Raw genomic sequence first — 11,531 nt, 5'->3', positions numbered from 1 at the left:
CAAAGAAAGCAAACAGAATGCTGGGCATCATTAAGAAGGGTATCACAACCAGGACGAAGGAAGTCATCATGCCGCTGTATTGTGCGATGGTGCGCCCGCATCTGGAATACTTTGTCCAATATTGGTCGCCGTACCTCAAGAAGGACATAGCGATACTTGAGAGGGTCCAGAGAAGAGCGACGAAAATGATAAAAGGTATGGAAGACTGTTCATACGCTGACAGGCTGGACATGCTGGGGCTCTTCTCCCTGGAGAAGAGGAGACTTAGAGGAGACATGATAGAAACTTTCAAGATCATGAAGGACATAGAGAAGGTAGACAAGGATAGATTCTTCAGACTACGGGGAACCACAAGTACGAGGGCACTCAGAGAAACTGGAAGGGGACAGGTTTAGAACCAATGCCAGGAGGTTTTTCTTCACTCAGAGGGTTGTGGACACATGGAACGCGCTCCCAGAGGAGGTGATCGGGCAGAGTACACTACGGGGATTCAAAAAGGGATTGGATAGATTCCTGAAGGATAGAGGGATTGAGGGGTACAAGGAGAGGTAGATAGGGTATAGAAAGAGTATAGATAGAAACATAAGGGGGCTATAGGGCTAAATCAAGAAAACCTGACAGGTCATGGACCTGATGGGCCGCCGCGGGTGCGGACTGCTGGGCGCGATGGACCTCTGGTCTGACCCAGTGGAGGCAACTTCTTATGTTCTTATGTTCTTATATTTGGCGAAGTGGCTCTGCTATTTCGTTCCTTAGTTCCTTGAGTACCCTTGGGTGAATGCCGTCCGGACCTGGCGATTTGTCGCTCTTTAGTCTGTCTATCTGCCATCTTATGTGGTTCCTGTCTGAATATTGGTTGAGATTCGCATAAGTGTCTGTGACCTGTAACAGTTCATTCAGGCCCAGATAAGAATAAAAAAATTTTATTCTTTTATACCGCCATAACCAAAAGTTCTAGGCGGTTTACACTGAAGAGAGCTGGACAATTAGCGAAATACAATCATGCAGTAAAAAATACAAACATTCAGTAAAAATACAGTTGCGAGCAATAAAACCCTTATTAGGTAATAATTTTTTTTTAATATGCAAATTTAATGATTACAATATCAGATGATACCAAGAAAAAAAGGATTCTTACACAAAATTTAAGAATACTTATACATACAAAACAAAATTCCTTTCCAAGCCCACAACCATGGAAAGACATGCTACAATTTCAACTAACAAAAAGAAAAAGAAAACTAAGAATTGGTTCTTGAGTCATCCTTGTGAATCTTTAACCAATCCCTACTATTTGGGACTCTTACATCCTCCAATTTCTCAGTGGTGAAACATTTTTAAAGAAAAAAGAACTCATTTCTGTTCTCGAGTTATTAAAAATTGTTGCAGTTGAATGGGATCCCAAAATACATATTCAATGTCTTGTAATTTAACAAAGCATAGAAAAAATGGCAATGCTTTTGAATATCTCAATCAGAAGCTGTATCAAAAAATAGTCAAAATAGTCAAAAAATATCAGTCAAAGAATAGGAAATTGAAAGAAGATTTGCAAAGAGAACAAAAGTGGTTGGAGGAGCAACAGCAGCTGGTCGATGCTCTTACTGTGAGACAGGAAGAACTGAGAAATCTAGTGGTAGAGACGTCTGAGACGAGAATAATTCAAGAACTAAGTAACAGAATTGTGAAAATCAAAGAATATGAGAAAGAACTTCTGGAAGCTCTGGGTGAATTTCTGGAAGAACATTTCCCTCTCCCAGAAGAACAGGGAAGCACTAATAAGAAGAAAAAAGGCCTGTCGACAGAACCACCAGCCCAACTAATAACACTGCATGAAATTTTAGAGATCCTCATAGATAAATTAATGTCTACACCACATCAGCCATATTTAACAATTGATGACAGTTACTGGCCACCTTACATTGAAATGCTGCTGCGTTATGGAATTGCACTGAGACATCCAGAAGATCCAAGCAAAATTCGTTTAGAAGCTTTCCATCAATAAAACAAAAATTTCACAACTTTTGTCCTTCTGACAGTTAACTTCAGATATGTATCTCTGAATAACCATACAAATTTCAACTCTGCTCTTAGATAAGAGAAAGCTAAATATAAAATTAAGGTATCTATGGCAAGCAGCCTGAATGAATATGACCTAGAAATGTAAATTATTTTGGTTTGTATATATAAATTAAAATAAAAAGTTGGCTCTTCTAAAAAAAAAAAAAAAAAAAAAAAAAAAGAAGCTGTATCAAAAATATTCGTCACTAACTCCAAGCTCCAAATGTAATTCTCACCACTAGTATCAGATATCTCACTATGAGGAGACCTCAGCCCCACCACTCCACCGCTGTATATCATTCAAAAGCAGGAAGAATCACGTGGTGCCTTTCATCATTGGTCTCAACGTGGTGCCAGGGGGAGCGCACGGTCGTGCGTCCTCTCACTCACAGGGCAGGAGCAGCTGCTCCTGCCCTGTGAGTGGGAGGACATGTGGTTGTGTGCTCCCCTTGGTGCCCTGGAGGAGGCCTTTTGGGGCGAGACGGGTCCCGTCGGGCCTTGGGTTGGGGCAGGCCAGAATGCAGTGGAGGGGAAGATTGGGATTCATTGCTCTTGTCTGTCTGAATTTTTGGGAGGGAGGGAGGTTGGAGTTTTGGAGGATTTCCCTTTGTGGGTGGGGATTTGTCTGGATGCGAGAAATACCCATGTGGGATCCCTACGAGGGTCAAGATAAGGAGATTGGGTCATTAGGGCATAGACAGGGGGTGGGTAAGCAGAGTGGGCAGAGTAGATGGGCTGTAGCCCTTTTCTGCCGTCATCTTCTATGTTTCTATGTTTCTATATAACTTTGTTTGTTAAGCCATTTAAATAGTATAAATAGTATGAAAAAATATGTTGCACTTTGTCAAGGGGCTCCCTATAAAGATAGAAAAAGGACAGGTGTAAAACCTTTATACAACACTCCCCTCTTTCGTACTCCAATGCATCTAAAGAGGGGAGTGTTGTATAAAGGTTTTACCTGTCCTTTTTCTATCTTTATAGGGAGCCCCTTGACAAAGCGCAATATGAGCGAAACATATTGGGGGCGCAACTCCCATTCTAAGGCTGAGCTAAGTGCTTTATACTAATATTTATACATATAAGTATATTTTTTCATACTATTTATACTATTTAAATGACTTAACAAACAAAGCTATATATATATGTTGAGACCAATGATGAAAGGCACCACCGTGATTCTTCCCGCTTTTGAATGATATACAGCGGTGGAGTGGTGGGGCTGAGGTCTCCTCATAGTGAGATATCGGATACTAGTGGTGAGAATTACATTTGGAGCTTGGAGTTAGTGACGAATATTTGTAATTTAACAAGACATTTACATGGAAATTTTAGATAAAACGATGCCTCAAGAGCTAAAATTCTTGTTTCTATTTTTTTTTTATTTATCATTTTATATATAGATACATATACATTACTTGTATAAGAAAATAAAGAGAGTACATCCACAAATTTTAAAGGAAAAAGTATATCTGGATGATATCCATATCATAATTAAACAAAATTTCGCTCTTAATTAGTCCACATTCTGGAGGAGAAACAATTCACATTTGTGAGAGATATTTATAATGTAATAATATCAGTAAACCATATTTGTTTTTAGTTTTAAAAATTCTTTCCTTCTTAATTGCGAAGCTCTTGAGACATCTGGAAAAATTCTAACCAAATCTCCACAAAATTTTGTCAGCCTATTTTTGAAGTAAAGTTTCATTATTAGCATTTTATCTATCTCACTCATGCATGTTATTACCATAGTGGACCTACTCTGGATCACATCCTGACTATCCTCCAAAAACTCTGTCAAATTTATTTCATTTGTAACCAGATGGTCCACCTCCTGGGCGGATTGTATTTTCCTTTGCGGAACATAATAGTAGTTATTTATTGGGAAATTTTCTGCATTGGGTAATCCTAGTATTTCTTTAAAAAATTTTCTTAACAAAATTTCAGGAGACAATAAATGAGTTACTGGGAAATTAACCAAGCGGAGATTCCTCGCTCTATACTTATTTTCCATCATTTCCATTTTAAAATGTAACACCGTACATAAGAACATAAGAACATAAGCTGTGCCTCTGCCGGGTCAGACCAGAGGTCCATCCCGCCCAGCAGTCCGCCCCCGCGGCGGCCCAACAGGTCATGACCTGCCTTAATCACCAGAAGGGGCCCCCTTGCCCCCTAGGTTTCTCATCGAAGTCCTATCTTCCCATCAATGTCCTAACCCTCCGGCCTTGCACCTGCACGACCTGGTGAGCTGTCTATACTTATGCAACACCCCAGCACCTCCCTCAGTACCCCACGATCCCGTAGGACCGTAGAATCCTTAACAGCAGATACTGAGACAGCTTGAAGTGTATTACCGTATTTTCACGTAGATAACGCGCACCCGTGTAAAACGCGTGGGAAACCGACATATATGTTAAAAAAAATTTTTATATACCACGCACACCCATATACCGCGCATGCTGCCCTGTGTCTGTGCTGCTTCGTCTTCCGGCGGTCCGTCCGTCAGACGTCAGAGAAAGGGTGGGACCGCCAGAAGACGAAGCAGCGCAGACGCAGGGCTCACAGAAGGGCCGGGACCGCCAAGAGGAAGCAGCAGGACACCGGTAGGAGCTTCTACATGATGAGGGGGGGTGTGCGAGCGGTCCTGCGGGGGGTGAATCGGACGTCGGGGGGGAACTATGTAAAAAAAATTTTGTAAAACGCGCTCACGTGTATAACACGCAAGGTTATGCACGGTTTGTAAAAACCGTGTATAACGCGCGCGTTATATGCGTGAAAATACGGTACTTTGATTTTCAACCACACTTAATCTTTTATCCAAACAACTTAAATTGGAATCTACATTTTGTCAACCTATTTTTAAAGTAAAGTTTCATAATTAACATTTTATCTATCTTACTCATGCATGTTAATACCATGGTGGACCTACTCTGAATAACATCCTGAGTATCTTCCAAAAACTCGGTCAGATTAATTTCACTTGCTACCAGGTGGTCCACCTCCTGGTTGGATTGTATTTTCTTTTGCGGAATATAATAACAATTCTGTGGAGATTTAATTAGAATATTTCCTGATGTCTCAAGAGCTACACAATTACGAAGGAAATAATTTTTGAAACTAAGAACAAGAGTTTTAGCTCTTGAGGCATCCTTTTACTTAAAATTTCCATGCAAATGTCTTGTTAAATTACAAGACATTGAATATATATTTTGGGATCCAATTCAATTGCAACAATTCCTAATAAATCGAGAACAAAACCACTTTGATAGGCAGTATATAGACACCTAAAATCAATTGCCCCTTGGACCAGGCAAAGTCTACAACCTGCAGAACGGGGGGGGGGGGGGGGGGGGGGGGGGGGGGAGGGGAGCATCATAATCACTTTTAGAGACCAGAAGATGCTATATAGTACGAGGGGCCACAGAAAAATTCTTAGTCCAACCAAGAGAATGAGGTAGAGCCACAAGTTATTCCACACACTTTTTGTTTTAGTGATATGAAATGAAGTGGAATAACTTGTAAGCTTCGTGGCTTCACCCCATTCTCTTCTTGGTTGGGCTGAGAACTTTTCAGCGGCTCCTCGTATTGTGATGTCATAATGCCTCATTCCACCAATGCCTAAGAGCCAACCTCAGCGGTGATGTCACAATGGCCCATATAAGAACATAAGAGCTGCCATACTGAGACAGACCGAAGGTCCATTAAGCCCTGTATCCTGTTTCCAACAATGGCCAATCCAGGTCCCAAGTAACTGGCAGAAACCCAAAGAGTGGCAACATTCCAGAGCTGAGATTGTGATGTCATAATGCCTCATTCCACCAATGCCTAAGAGCCAACCTCATCGGTGATGTCACATTGGCTTGGTTTCCCTAGATTTGTGCCCATTTGCCTCATTGAAACGAAAAGTATCAAGAAAAGTGTGGCATAACTTGTAAGTTTCATGACTCCGCCTCATTCTCTTCTTGGTTGAGCTGAGAACTTTTCAATGGCCCCTCGTATATGGCCCTTGCCAAGGACTGCATGCAATGACCGAACTGAAGAGAGAGAAGACAGGAAACTCCTTAGGTCCCCCTAACCCTGAAGAAGAAAGGCTCAGGATCAGGATCAGGAGATGCGTTTCGGCGTCCCGTTTAAAAGTTTGATCGGATTGTTTTACACCCTGAGGCAGCAGACTCGTGAAACGCTGGCCACCGTCGGTGTACCGATCAACTGAAGATAAGTTGAAAGTTTCTTTCTTCTATCACCTTGCATAGACAGCCCTGCGTAAGGTTTTTTTTATACTTTGGGAGTGCAATGGAGGTTTTTTTTGCCAGTGAGGTTATCACCCAACCACCTTGGACCACTATTGTGCTGGTGGGAGGGCTTCAGTCTGAGGCTTTTCCTCCATTTTTTGAAACACATCCTATTTAAACCAAAGCAGCACTGTTTACGTTGTATATGATATTTCTTGCATCTTTCTTGTGAAAAGTGTGTATTGGAACATTATTGAGTTTTCACATATCGGAGTTTATCTTGTTTCATTTTAAATAAACCACTTTTCAGAATTTCCTCTAGACAAGAGACGCGGACAGAAGACTTTGATTGAAAAGTGTGTCTGAGGAGAGGACATTTCAGCCAGAGGAAGGCAAATTAGCCAGTGGGAAGTGCCCCAGCTGTCACAAGAGTTTTCCGGAACGGGGTGGCACCACATCCCAGCTTAAACAGGAACTCTAAATTGAGAAGCTTCCGAACTAATGAAAAACGAGGCGATTTAAATAAATCTGTATTTCAATAGCAAAAGGGCCATACTAGGTCAGAGCCATTGTGAGCACTAGCCAGAGGCCCTCCAGCTTGGCAATTTAGCAAATCTGTTTCCTTATTTCACAACCCCCCACCCCCTTGCCAACACCAGAGGACACTAGAACCAGAATTTTTACATAGCTGCAATTGGCAGCCTGAATTATCCACCCCTTTATGCCCGCAGAAGGGAAGATTTCTCTAAGTAATTTACTTATTTATAAAATTTTTATTGCATGTAATCCAAGGTTCTTAGATTGCTCCATTGCCCAGGTAATACTGCTTGAAAATTGTATTTTTTCCCATGGCCAACTACAGAAAATGAAATCTTTACCATGATTTTAATCTTTGTGAAAGAAAATTGCACAGAACAAGGACTGTTCAAAAATTCTAACATATAAGATAAACCTTAATATTCAGCCAGTATGTATTTTAAGGTTTAAATTTATTTGATATACAGTGTTCCCCTGGTTGTTCGCGGTCAGCGGTTCGCGGTTCCGGTCATTCACGGTATTTTCCGACCGTGAACCGCCGACAAGAAGAGGGCAGCGGGAGAGGCAGGAGAGAGCAGCCGGAGCGCCGCGAGTGCAGGAAATCACTTGCGGTACGCTCCGACTGCCTCTTCCTGCACGGTCAGGCCGTATCCAATCACGAGCTGTTTTGAACACGCAGCTCCTGATTGGATAAGGCCCGACTTCGTGCAGGACGAGGCGGTTGGAGCGTACCGCGAGTGATTTCCTGCACTCGCGGTGCTCCAGCTGCTCTCCTGCTGCCCTCTTCAGGCTCCCCCATGAAAAACCGTATTCGCGATTTTTCACGATTCGCGGGGATTCCTTAAACGGAACCCCCACGAATTTCAGGGGAGCACTGTATTGTTATTCCTCATATATAACATAGCAGATCACAAACTAAACTTACCCCCCTCTTTTACTAAGGTGCGTTATGCTTTTTAGCGCGCGGTACATATTAACACGCACTAAACACTAACATGTGCATGTTATCCTATGAGCGCGTTAGCGGTTAGCGCATGTGTTGATTTAGCACACGCTAAACGCGCACTAAAACACTTGGTGCGCCTTTGTATAAGGCGGCCTTAGAGAAAAAGGAACTCCAGCAATGTTTTCCCGGACGCCTGGTAATCCTAGCCAATGGTACCGGTACCGGTGAGTCTACGAGGGGACCAGTTTCCTTTCACGTGCTGTTTGTTGCTATATTTGGGAGATGCAGTGGCCAGAGCCCTTGATACAGATTTTTACGAAACAGGGCCGTACACAACCGTTTAGAATACAGCCTAAGACGTATTTAAAAAAACAAACAAACTTAAAGATGTTTTTTCACCACGAAAAAAATTGAGTAATGCCCCGGGTGTATGAGGTCTGAAAAATAAGATTATAGAAGAAAAGAATTTTTGAAATTAAGAATAAGAGTCTTAGCTCTTGAGTAGAGAATGACACGGTGACAAAATTCATCACCGTTCCCGTCCCCGCGGATAACCGCGGGAAATAATCCCATCTCATTTTCTAGTGTCTATTTCAACCTCAGTCCTTCTACACCGGCATTCTTCAAAGCAAAGCTTGCGGGTCAGTGGTTGTGGCCATTCATACTCTGATTCTTATGTGAGCCAAGGATAATGAAGCCATTGTGACATCACTGATGTGATTGGCTCTTAAGCACTGGTGGAATGAGGCATTATGACATCACAATATCTGCTCTGGATACCAGAGACTGTCATTCTGTAGTGTCTGTTTCAACCTCAGTCCTTCTACACCAGCATTCTTCAAAGCAAAGCTTGCGGGTCAGTGGTTGTGGCCATTCATACTCTGATTCTTATGTGAGCCAAGGATAATGAAGCCATTGTGACATCACTGATGTGATTGGCTTTTAAGCACTGGTGGAATGAGGCATTATGACATCACAATATCTGCTCTGGATACCAGAGACTGTCATTCTGTAGTGTCTGTTTCAACCTCAGTCCTTCTACACCAGCATTCTTCAAAGCAAAGCTTGCGGGTCAGTGGTTGTGGCCATTCATACTCTGATTCTTATGTGAGCCAAGGATAATGAAGCCATTGTGACATCACTGATGTGATTGGCTCTTAAGCACTGGTGGAATGAGGCATTATGACATCACAATATCTGCTCTGGATACCAGAGACTGTCATTCTGTAGTGTCTGTTTCAACCTCAGTCCTTCTACACCAGCATTCTTCAAAGCAAAGCTTGCGGGTCAGTGGTTGTGGCCATTCATACTCTGATTCTTATGTGAGCCAAGGATAATGAAGCCATTGTGACATCACTGATGTGATTGGCTCTTAAGCACTGGTGGAATGAGGCATTATGACATCACAATATCTGCTCTGGATACCAGAGTCTGTCATTCTGTAGTGTCTGTTTCAACCTCAGTCCTTCTACACCAGCATTCTTCAAAGCAAAGCTTGCGGGTCAGTGGTTGTGGCCATTCATACTCTGATTCTTATGTGAGCCAAGGATAATGAAGCCATTGTGACATCACTGATGTGATTGGCTCTTAGGCACTGGTGGAATGAGGCATTATGACATCACAATATCTGCTCTGGATACCAGAGACTGTCATTCTTCAGTGTCTATCTCAACCTCAGTCCTTCTACACCAGCATTCTTCAAAGCAAGGCTTGCGGGTCAGTGGTTGTGGCCATTCATACTCTGATTCTTATGTGAGCCAAGGATAATGAAGCCATTGTGACATCACTGATGTGATTGGCTCTTAGGCACTGGTGGAATGAGGCATTATGACATCACAATATCTGCTCTGGATACCAGAGACTGTCATTCTTCAGTGTCTATCTCAACCTCAGTCCTTCTACACCAGCATTCTTCAGAGCAAAGCTTGCGGGTCAGTGGTTGTGGCCATTCATACTCTGATTCTTCCCTCTCTCCTTAAAGAATGACATGAAGATGGTTTCCCGTGGTTATCCGCGGGGACGGGGACGGGAACGGTGATGAATTTTGTCACCGTGTCATTCTCTGCTCTTGAGGTATCCTTTTACTTAAAATTTCCATGCAAATGTCTTGTTAAGATACAAGACATAGAATATGTATTTTGGGATCCCATCCAATTGCAACAATTTTTGTTAGCTCGAGAACAGAAGTGAGTTTTCCTTTCTTTTCTTTGCTTTTAAGATTCAGTACTGAGAAAATGGTAGGATGTCAATAGTTCCATATAGTAGGGAATGATTAGGATTCATATGAATTCAACCCATTTCTTTTGTTTTCCTTTAAATATGTAGCAGAAAAGCAGCATGTCTCCTCCAATATCGTGGGCTTGAAAAGGATTGTTGTGTTATATTTGTATGAGAATACCTTTTTCTTTGATATTATTTGATATTGTTAACCATTAAATTCATAATAAAAAGAAGAAGAAAAAAAAAATAAGATTATATTGCAATTGTTTGTTCTCGTTGTGACTTCTATGAATATTTGGTTTGACCATATCTTTCTACGGAGTGGATTTTAGCAACAGAATTTTCATTCCGCCTGTGATTGACCGTCCCTGGCAACTATGAGGATAAGCAGCTGACTGCCTATTTATTATTACTGAAGAAAGTGAGAAGAGTTGACATATTTTTCTGGCGTTTTTTTTCAGAGACCAGTGCCTGTGTTAGCTCCATTGCAGGACTGAAAATAAGGAGCAAAAATCTTTCTCTGAGGCCTCTTTTTCTCCACTTTTTCTGATTTTTGCATGCTCATGAGCTGTTTGCCAACGTGTGCACAGTGAACTTTTGATCAGAGTTGTCGTGAGCTGCTATGTTGTTATTTGTATTACTCTTTTTAGAGGACCATCCGGGGACCCGGATGGACTTTCCAAAATACGGCAGTTTGTCCCGGCTTTGGAAAGCCCCGATGAGCTCCGGCTGCATCTGGAGGGCATCTGAGCATGCATGGATGACATCACACACACATCCGTGCATGCTCCAGGCCCTCCAGATGTGGTCGGAACTTGTCGGGGAAAGAAGAGAGAAGGTTTGTGGGGGTGGGACTGGAGGCTGAGCTGGGAGGGGCTGGGATGGAACAGGGTGGAGCTGAAGGCGGAACAGGGCTGGGCCATGTGTCTGGATTTTTGCGGCCCGAATAATTGTAACCCTATAATTGGCCCAAGTACAAAATAAGTACCTGTACAGTGACGTAGCAAGGGTAGGACACACCTGAGTTGGTGGCTCTCCCCTGTGCTCTCCTCTTCAGCCCCCCCCCCCGCACCCTCCTCCCCACCCCCCTGCTCCTTCCATACCCCTATGCCACACTCATGCTCTTCCTTCCCAACCAGTGCGAGCAGGTTCTCCGGCCTGCTGCTTGCGCTGGCGTTCCCTCTGACATCACTTCCTGGCCCGCGACCCAGAAGTGATTTCAGAGGGAGCCAGGCCTGGGTGAGCAGCAGGCTAACGTAGTTGCTCGCACTGGCAAAGATTTTAAAGGTCAGCAGGTGAGAGAGGGCATGAGCATGGCATGGGGGGGCGGAGACATGCCGGCATCCCCACCGAGACAGCACCTGGGGTGGTCCGCCTCCCCCCACCCCCCTTACTACACCACTGTACTTCTATATATGTGGTTGAATGTGGTTTAGTAACTACATAAAGGCAGTTTGCAAATCTCAATCTCTTTCTCTCACTAAAATGGTGCCTGGTCTTCGTCATAAGGCGTATGGGGACAGACTTAAAGATCT

General features: G+C 43.0%; 1 protein-coding gene across 1 annotated transcript; it reads left to right on the top strand.

Moving 5' to 3' along the window:
* The first annotated feature begins 1,417 nt into the window (after positions 1–1,417).
* LOC117362964 (centromere protein K-like) lies at positions 1,418–2,215 on the top strand. Its single transcript, XM_033950055.1, has one exon. It carries the CDS (start codon positions 1,418–1,420, stop codon positions 2,000–2,002), a length of 585 nt encoding a protein of 194 aa, XP_033805946.1. The 3' UTR covers positions 2,003–2,215.
* Positions 2,216–11,531: the final 9,316 nt, after the last annotated feature.

Source organism: Geotrypetes seraphini, chromosome 6, assembly GCF_902459505.1.
Source record: "Geotrypetes seraphini chromosome 6, aGeoSer1.1, whole genome shotgun sequence".
NCBI classification, from domain to species: domain Eukaryota; kingdom Metazoa; phylum Chordata; class Amphibia; order Gymnophiona; family Dermophiidae; genus Geotrypetes; species Geotrypetes seraphini.
Note: the sequence above shows the minus strand (reverse complement) of the source record. Positions and strands in the feature narration are given on the sequence as shown.

What these genes read in the sequence shown, in the direction of transcription:
- LOC117362964 (XM_033950055.1), top strand. Translation starts at nt 1,418, where the DNA reads ATGTCTTGTAATTTAACAAAGCATAGAAAAAATGGCAATGCTTTTGAA.